The 10,056-nt window shown below is 45.0% G+C and overlaps 1 protein-coding gene across 1 annotated transcript; it reads left to right on the plus strand.

Annotated features, from left to right (window-relative positions):
• Positions 1-697: 697 nt before the first annotated feature.
• On the plus strand, positions 698-1,849 carry LOC132779694 (endogenous Bornavirus-like nucleoprotein 1). Its single transcript, XM_060783364.2, has one exon. It carries the CDS (start codon positions 698-700, stop codon positions 1,847-1,849), a length of 1,152 nt encoding a protein of 383 aa, XP_060639347.2.
• Positions 1,850-10,056: the final 8,207 nt, after the last annotated feature.

Here is a 10,056-nt window from a genome sequence, read left to right on the forward strand (position 1 = left end):
ATCAAATGATTATCCCTAATCACTGATCCATCACAAGAACAAAAAAACTAGTTTCCTTGGCTGGCTAATCCCCCGGGCACAGGACAGTAGAATGTCATCATCCTCTCTGGACACAATGCCCCTCTTCTGTCCTGCCTCCTTCTCCCTGATTTGCTAAGGAGTCGAAGAGGGAGGGAGTTTTGAAATGTTTTCCTGTATTTTGCCTATAAAAATGCCTGTAAATTCTGTATTGGTATGCTTGTAGTGGAACTAGACTACTGCAACGCTCACTACATGGGGTTGCCCTTGAAGACGGCCCGGAAGCTTCAATTGGTCCAACGTGCGGCAGCCATGATACTAACAGGAGCGGAACACAGGGAGCATACAACCCCCTTGTTGTACCAGCTCCACTGGCTGCCGATCTGCTACCGGGCTTAATTCAAAGTGCTGGCGTTGGCCTATAAAGCCTTAAACGGTTCCGGCCCAAGATACCTAACCGACCGCATCTCGGCCTACGAGCCCACCAGGACTTTGAGATCTTCCGGGGAGGCCCTGCTCTCGATCCCGCCTGCCTCACAGGCATGGCTGGCGGGGACAAGAAATAGGGCCTTCTCGGTGGTGGCTCCTCGGCTGTGGAACACCCTTCCCGTGGACATCAGACTGGCACCTTCCCTGATGATCTTCCGCAGGACATTAAAGACTTGGGGAATCACCCAGAATGGGGAACAAGAGGTCAAAAGACAAACTGAATCAAGGGGTCGCAACCAAAAGGGCAGCACCCGCCGGGGAGGAAGAGATGGAGGATGAGGAAGCTGAGGAGACTTTTAGAGGGCTTTCCGGGAGGTTTATCCAATACCCGCCATCTGATACTGACCCCCATCCAGGTGTTGGTCGTGAGTCAGATCTTTGGAGGAATGCAGTAGCACTTCTGAATGCGGAGAGGCGAGGGGCCTACCACCGTGTGACTCTGAGCCTGGTGTTCTTGTGCCTCATGATCCCAGGGCTTCACACCGCACTTAGGTTTGGTGGAATCCCCGAAGAATCATATCTGAATGTACCTGTTGAGAAAGATGGTGTTAGACATTTCAAAACTGCGAAGTTTTACGGAGCAGGAGACCATGACAGGGAGCTAATTCAGCTAGAGGTGTCATCAATCCTCAGTCACTGTTGTTCCCTGCTGATTGGCGTTGTGATTGGGGCCTCAGAGAAGATACGAAGTGAGGCCACTCAAGTTAGAAAGCGGTTCAAGACCCTGATGGTGAGCCTGAACAAGCAGAATCACGGAGACACAGCCAAGCTGCTCCAAACTTGCAATCCAGCTGACGCAGTTGATTGGATTAACAGCCAGCCATGGGTTGGAAGCTTTGTTTTCGGACTGTTGACTACACCCTTTGAGTCCCTGGGAAAAGAGTTTATGGACCAGATTAGATTGGTGGCGGGTCACGCACAGATGACAACGTATCTTACTATCCGAGAGTACCTCGACCAATGCATGGACGCAACACTGATCATTCCTGCTGTGGCAAAGGAAATCCCTCTGTTCCTTGCAACAGTCCAGAAACTCAAGGAAATCCATGAGGAGATGTTCAAGTACCTTGGGGCTATTAGACACCCAGATGCAATACAACTTGCACCCAGAAGTTTTCCCAACCTGGCATCTGCGGCCTTGTTCTGGAGTAGGAAAGAGAACGCAAGCATGAGCGGATATAAGGCCCCAGTTATTCAACAAGGGGCAACCATCAAGGAGCCGCAATTAACGCGCATGAGACACTGCGAGATCCTGAGGGGAGACGACGGGGACAACCTGGATGAAGGAATCATGGATATTATGTCACAGATAGGTGTGACAGGATTAAAGCCACGCAAATGAATCGCTCATATATATATATAAAAAGACTTGGCTGTTCAAGAAGGCGTTCGAACAAGAAGTGCAATGATTGGTAATGACGATAGGAATGGAACAACGGAAAATGATACCGGATTGTGGTTTGGACGATGAGACGACGTGGAATGGCTTTTGTAGTAATTGATGATGTTTTTTGATGATAATGTTGTTGTTAATGCTGGACTGTGGATTATTTTAGATTGTGTCTTGAATTTTGAACCTTGTTCTTCTATGTTGTACACCGCTGTGAGTTGCCTCCGGGCTGAGAACAACGGTATATAAGCAAAGTAAATAAATAATAAATAAATAAATAAACTATCCCTGCAATGCATCTGATCTCAGCTGAATCGCTAATAAAGACACCTCGGTCGCCAGCTTCTTCCGCTTTGGTGGGGATTTATTATTTTTAATCTTTTCTGCTGCTGGAATTGGCTTCGCTGCCCTCACCAAGGTTCAGGGACCCTCTTTGGTGCGGTCCTCGGGATCTCCTCGGCTGGGGAGATCCTCCTAAAAGCGGCTCGATATCAACAACATTCAGCAAGGACTTTTTTTGCTATTAGATAATATTAGGTAATGCCCTATGTGATGAACCCTTGCCTTTAACAGTTAGGATATGGGCCTAGTGAAGCCCCGGCAGCCATTTTAGATTAGGGAAACAGGGAGACGTCATCTTAGGTTAGGTTTTCTTAGAGGGGGCGTGTCCTTGTTTAGGAAGAAAAGGGTAGATGGCCAGGATTGGTTAGAATAGGGGGCGGAGCCTAATATTTAGATAAAGAAAAAAGGTATCTTTTTGAATTCTGAGGTTTGAGTTGGCAGTTGGGTTTTGACAGTTGGAGTTTGGGATTAGCAGTTAGGAATTGAAAAGGGAAAAGAAGGAAGTTTAGCTTGTGATAAATCCTTAATAGTTGCTTCAAGGAAGAACTATTGCTGTAAACAGACCCTGGAGAATTGGGCTGTTTGTATTGGAGAAACTGCTTAGTGGAGTAATAAGAGTTTCTCAGTTTAAAGGTTTTGAATAGAACCTGTAATTCCAAGCACTGAACTACTTGTTCTGACTTTCTTTGGGAAAAATTCAGAAGTGACTTTAGAATTGAACCACCAGCGTCCCCCAGATCCGAAATGAGTGTTGAACCATTTTTTTAATCAACCAAGCTTATTATATTCACAATCTATACACAAGTCAAGTCCTTTAACACTCTCCCCAAATTTTGTCATTGTGTGAGCCTTCAAGTCATTTCTGACACAGAGATCCTAAGGCAAAACTAAAACCGGGATTTTCGGGGCTGAGATGTGTGATTTATACAAGAGCAGCAGAATGGGGGATTGGACCCTGGTCTAGAATTGTAGCTCTAACTACAACATTGTGTAACTACAACATTGAAGGCCCTTACATAAAAATGGAAAATCAAGTCTTGCTTTTTGGTTTTTCAGACGAAAACATTTAAGTTGTAGATACAGAACATTTAAGTTGTAGATACAGATTTAAGCTGTAGATACAGAATCCATGGATACAGAAGGCTGACTGTCTTGTAAAAATTCCCAAAGGGATATATATGTTTGTAGTACACTAAAAGCCATCCTCAGAATAACTTTTTTCTTTGGCCACTAACCACAACTTTTTTGTACAGCTTCCAGTGCCATCTAGTGGAATGAAATTTTATTTTAACGTTAGTTTCAGAAACCTTAGAAGTGAAAGCAGTTAATGCCCTGATGCAAAACCCATGCTTCTAACTTGACACGCTCCCTTCATTACCTGGATGTTCAAAGGTCTTAGGTGAACTGTACTGGCTTTGTTCTACAAATCACTAGGACTTTTTCTTTGCTTCTCAGCTAGCAAAATAAGGCCTAGTGGTCACTGCAGCGCTTCTCGAAGAAGAGATAAGCCAATCATACAAACATATCTCCTGGTTTCAGTATATGCAACTCAAAGAATATCATAACTAAGGTAAGAAAATTAGCTTTATTGATAAACTTTCTGGGATAAAAAAAATGTTATCAGATAAGAAAATCATTACAAGGACCTATAAAAAAACTTTTGGAATTGTCCACTGCAATGGAACAAGTAAAAGAATGTATAGTAAAGTGGACAGCCAACATAGACCACCCAATAAAATCAGAGGAATGGGAGTGTCTATGGAATCAGAAATTGAAATATACATATGCAAGATTTAAAAGAGAACCAATTCAAAATGATGTACCAATGGTATAATCCCTGCGCCTGCGCAGGCCCAACTTCGGAACCTTCTAGAAATCAAAAAGCAATCTGCCCCCCCTCCTGGCCCCGCCCTCCCCCACCTCGGGTATATAAGGCCCCAGGGCGGGGCCAGCCACTAGTTCTCTTTTTTTCGCCTACTAGTAGGCACCAACTTGTGAACCTCTAAGTGTTCTGTACATCAGACTGCCTTTATCTTTGACTCGGACTGACTTGACTGACTATTTAGGCAATCTGTGGCCCCCTTGACCTTTGGACTGGACTACCCTTTTGATTGCTCCTGATTGTGGTCTGGACACCACCCCTGCTTCCGCTTTGACGCAGGGGATTATCATGGCTACGTCTTCCTTTAAAAAATGCTCCAAATGTCCAAATGTGCTGCCGCACACGGACGGCCATGATTTGTGCATGGCCTGTCTGGGTGAGGGCCACCTCTCCCAGGCCTGTAGTATTTGTGCGGCGTTCACCCCGCAGACCCGAAAGAACTGGGAGACGCGCCTGAAGGCCGCGCTTTATGACCCGTCGCAAACTAGGCTCCTGCGGGAGCAAACTGTGCAAGCATGTCCCTGACGTCATGAGACTGCGCCTCTCGCCCCGCCCCTTTCTCTGTGCCAAAGTGGTTTTTCCTTTGCTATGGCAGTATTGCCAGCATACTCTCTCAGTTGGCAGAATTCAACTGGTAGACCAGTCACGCTAGCAATAGAGAGAGGATTAAAAATGGACGACTGTGTGAACGACCAGAAAGTTGAGAAAGAAATTATAGAATTTTATCGATGTAAGTAAATTACATGATTAATAGATTCCAAATTAAAAATAAAATAGTATAAACGTTGTATAGTTTTCGGCTGGCCCCTCCAAGCCGAAAACTATCCATGTTTTGGCACGTCTTTGATTGTAGGTGAACTATAAATCCCAGTAACTGCAACTCCCAAATGTCATGGTTTTTTTCCCCCAAAACTCCACCAGTGCTCATTTTGGGCATATTGTGGATTTGTGCCAAGTTTGGTCCAGAACCATCATTGTTTGAGTCCACAGTGCTCTCTGGATGTAGGTGAACTACAACTCCTAAAATCAAGCTCAATGCCCACTAAACTTTTCCAGTATTTTATCTTGGTGGTGGGAGTCCTGTGTGCCAAGTTTGATTGAATTCCATCGTTGGTGGAGTTCAGAATGCTCTTTGATTGTAGGTGAACTATAAATCCCAGTAACTGCAACTCCCAAATGTCATGGTTTTTCCCCCCCAAAACTCCACCAGTGCTCATTTTGGGCATATTGCGGATTTGTGCCAAGTTTGGTCCAGAGCCATCATTGTTTGAGTATACAGTGCTCTCTGGATGTGGGTGAACTACAACTCCAAAACTCAAGCTCAATGCCCACTAAACCTTTCCAGTATTTTCTCTTGGTCGTGGGAGTCCTGTGTGCCAAGTTTGATTGAATTCCATCGTTGGTGGAGTTCAGAATGCTATTTGATTGTGGGTGAACTATAAATCCTAGCAACTACAACTCCCAAATGACAAAATCAATTACCCCCCCCCCCACCCAACCCCAACAGTATTCAAATTTGGGCACATCAGGTATTTGTGCCAAATTTGGTCCTGTGAATGAAAATGCATCCTGCATATCAGATATTTACATTGTGATTTATAACAGCAGCAAAATTACAGTTATGAAGTAGCAATGAAAATAATGTTATGGTTGGGGGTCACCACAACATGAGGAACTGTGAAGTTGTTTTATCCAGAGATAAATCATTTAAAAATATTAGATTTCCACAAAATTAGATAGAAATAAGTTTTCTATTAATATATTCAGTGAGAGATGATAAAATCTTTGTTCTACTGCCCATCCACATCTGTGGAATCCAAGTCATGTGGACTACTACAAAAAGAACAGGAGGGATTCCACATTAACAATGTTAAGAGACCTTTTAGCTTCTGAACATGGTATCAACATCTCATGTAAGTAGACTATGGATATGTATGATGCAGTAGGCTATAATCTGTTCCATCATATCTCTATTATAAAAGTGAAAACAACAACTTGAACATTTCCATTTTAATTTACAGCAAACAAGATTATTAGTAAAAAAAATAAAAATATGAAGGATGCATACAAGAGGGAACTGTCAAAGCTGGAAAAATCAAAGATGTCTGGAGTGGGGACCGATAATGTGCACAAAATCAGATTTCCGTACTTCAAGGAGATGGATTTCCTTAGGGACTCCCTGCAGGCAGATGAAAGTGAGGATACCATCAACCTCAGCATCTCCCTTGAAAATGTAAGTGCGAACATATAGGCTACATAACTGTATGGTGTGATGGTGGTAACATTAGAGTTGCTTACCTAGAACACTGATTGTCTCTTTGGAGCAGTTATGGATGATTTGTTGTAAAAATATCACATTCTACACCACAACATGTCTAATGCAGTGCTGGTATTGATTTCAGGACAACTGTAGTCAACCCATAGTTACAGAAGAAAGAGGACTTGATGTGAAGCAAGTGAGTTCCAAGAGTTATCTTTTACCATAATTGAAAGCACAGAGTCAAATACCCCGTCATGTAGCCATGACACAATGAACTCAGTAAGTAATTCATTAACGCCATCAAACAGTCAGTGGTCAAGTCCTCATCCGAGGGACGATGGAGTTACAGTCGACAGTCAGGAGAAGAAAAGAAAGCGGCAGAAGACATTGCTTGAGTCATCTCCCTCTCTTCAGTCCACGCTATATAAGAAGGCTGTGGACTACCTGGCAAACAAGCAAAGCGACACCCGAACATGTGCAGAACAAAATTTCGGTAACCACGTCGCTCTCAGCTTAATGAATATTAGTGACGTCATGCGAGAAGAAGTGAAATATGAAATACAGGGTAAAAAGGTGGGGCTTTGGAGCCAGCTCGAGCGCAAGCTTGCTCTCGCTTCCTGTAGTTTGCTGCGGCACTTACAGCTGATCTCGCCAGGAGCGGTGAGCAACTAGGCCTCTCCTTTGCAGCGTGTCCCGATGCTGTGCTCCTCAACGGGAAGCCGGGCATCCCGAAGCCGGAGGTCTCGCTCCCTCTCTAGACGTAGCAAGCGTCGAGACGGGTGTCGGTACCACCGATCGCTGAGAGGAGGGTCCTGATCCGGGTCTCCTTCATCTGCCTCTTCATCCTACTCCTGCTCCAGATGCTCCAGAAGGGCTCACCAATCGCGGAGATCACGATCCTTGGCCTCGGAATGGGGACCCTATGGGCCTGCACCCTATCCCTATCCAGGAATGTGGCAGCTGGGCCCGCCCGGGAACTTTATGTACGCTCAGCACTCCAATCTTTCTGTTGCCCAGGGCCCTCGGATGGAGGCAATACCGGGCATCCAGAAGAGGGGCTGTGGCACCTCTACTGTTTTCTCCCCTGTGAATCCTTTACCTCCAGCAGGGGGCAATGTACCTGTTACACCATCTGCCCCATCCTTGCCTATGGAGCAGACTCATTGTGTTGACCGTCCACCCTGTGTTGCTGCGACTCCTTGTGTTGACCTTTCGAGTTGTGTGGACCGTTCTGATTGTAATACTACTAATGTGTTAGCCTCTGTCCACCCGGGACCCTCAGCTACGCCTGCTATGACCCAGGACATTTCTGTTCCGGTGACAGGACAAGGGACCATTGACTTAGAGGACTCAGACTCCTCTGACTCTCCTGATCCGGCGCATTCCCAAACGGGAATAGAGCCTGACTTGCTGCCGCCCGAGTTTAATAAGTTTGCGTCACTAGTTGAGAGAATGGTCAAGGCCTTAGACCTCCCGGCCCCGAGGGTCCCCAAACATGTCGAAGACCCCATGTTCCCCTCGGAGGAACAAAACACTCCTACCTCCACCGCCCTCCCCATGTTACCCTACCTTTTGAAATTGGTTAAAATTCTAGAAATTTCATCCGCAAATGTACCTGCCACCCCTAAGAAGGTAGACACGTTGTATAAGATGGACCTAGCCAATGCAAAATGCGATTACTACCGAATACGGTAGTGGCGGAAGTGGCAAAGTTCAAGCGCCCGAAGGGGACCCTTTCTGCCCCCCCCCCCGGATAAGGAGGGGAAGGTGGATTCCCTTGGGAAAAAAGGCCCATCTAGCAGCAGGCCTCTTCACCTGGATGGTGCACTACGCCACGTATATGTCTGGATACCAGACATTCTTGTAGTCAAAGATACTACCATACTTAGAGAAGTTACCCCCTGAGGACCAAGGGTTCCCCAAGGCCCTTCAGGCAGAGGCCGTTCTTCTTTCAAAGGTTCAGAAGGACTTTGCCAAACATTTGGCTGAGTCAGCAGGGCATCTCTTTGCCATGGCCACCTGCATCAGAGGGCATGCCTGGCTGAGATTGGCCAATTTGTCAGAGGAGGGCAAGGCCCTTGCGGAAGAGCTCCCTCTTCACGAGGGTGGCCTCTTCAATCCAGAAACCGATGCTCCTCTTAAAGAGAAGCAAGAGGTGCGCCAGTCAGCCAACAAATTCGGCTACACCTGGCAACCATATTACCAGCAGAGACCAGAATAAGTCACAAACCCAAGGGGCCTCTAAGAAGCGCCTTTGATGTACTGGAAAAGTACCGGAAATAATGATACCGGAAAGAATGATAAACAAAAAAAGAGAAGGAGAGAAAAAAGTAAGGAAGAGAAAAGGAAGCAAAAGGAAGAGAAGCACCAGAAAAAGAAAATGTATAAAGAAGGAAGAATGAAGGAAGGAAGGAAGGGAAAATAAGGAGGGGTGACAAAAATATGAATGACAAGCTCCTCAGAATGAAAGGGAGAAGGAATAAAATAAGAGGAAAGAGAAAAGATGAATGGAAAAGAAAGAGGAGGTTGACAAGAAAAAATTGGTCAAAAGAAGAAATAAATAAATAAATGGTGGGCTGCAGCAAAGCTGCCCATAGATTTAAAAAGACTGGGAAGCTAATGGTTGGAAACAGATTTAAAAAGACTGGGAAGCTAATGGTTGGAAACAGATTTTTTTTTTTTGCTGGCATTTTAAAACTAGAAGGCCATTCACTGGTCAAGTGGCCAGATTGGTTTGTGGATGAAAAATACGATATACTGAGTTTTCCTAAGGAATGTATTATTGAAGATAATGAGAAAGATCTTAGTTAAAGCAGATATATCAACCCAAGAAGTCTCCATAGTACCTGATGTTACAGAAGATGAGAGTCTGTGCCCCAAGTGGAAGATTTCTAGGAGCCATTTCAAGCCACCAGATAAGGCAATTTCAGGGAATGTATTCCAAATTCAGGTAAGGGATTTAAAAGGAATGGTTTGCAACCACCAGCTAAGTAAAGGATTTGCAGGTAGGTGCTTCTTCAACACACAGCATTCACCAAGGAGAAGATCTTCAGGAAGGATTTGCAACAACCAGGTAAGAACAACATATTTCATGAAAGGACCTGGAGCCATCAGGCGTGGCCATGGACTTCTCAGATACAGAATCCCCAAAAGATACTGAGAAGAAGGTGCTCTCATGGGAGACTGGGCAGGAACATCACGGAGGTTCTCCCTCAGTGGACATCAGACAGGCCCCTTCGCTGTTGGCGTTTCGGAGGAAGGTGAAGACCTGGCTTTTCGAACAAGCGTTTGGCTAATCAGTGCAATGGAATATAGGAACACTGTGCAATCGAACATAGGAATATGGAACAAAGGATTACGAGAATGGATTCTGATTTGTTGTTGAGGCGCTATAAGAATTGTTTATTGATATTGATTGTTATGTATAATGTATAATGTGTTTTAATTTGCCTATGATACCGTCTTGTGATCATTTGTATTATGTAAACCGCTTTGAGTTGCCCAAGGGCTGAGAAAAGCGGTATAGAAGTAAAGTAAAGTAAAGTAAAGTAAAGTAAATAAATAATACCTCACTCTGGCGCCTCTAGTTCACCTCCTCCTGATGGAGTTCATGTTCGGGACTGCTTTCTTGGGACGAGTGTTATGATCTCTAGCACCGCGGCCGCCTTCCATCGC

The sequence above is a fragment of the Anolis sagrei genome, chromosome 6 (genome assembly GCF_037176765.1).
Source record: "Anolis sagrei isolate rAnoSag1 chromosome 6, rAnoSag1.mat, whole genome shotgun sequence".
NCBI classification, from domain to species: Eukaryota; Metazoa; Chordata; class Lepidosauria; order Squamata; family Dactyloidae; genus Anolis; species Anolis sagrei.

What these genes read in the sequence shown, in the direction of transcription:
- LOC132779694 (XM_060783364.2), top strand. Translation starts at nt 698, where the DNA reads ATGGGGAACAAGAGGTCAAAAGACAAACTGAATCAAGGGGTCGCAACC.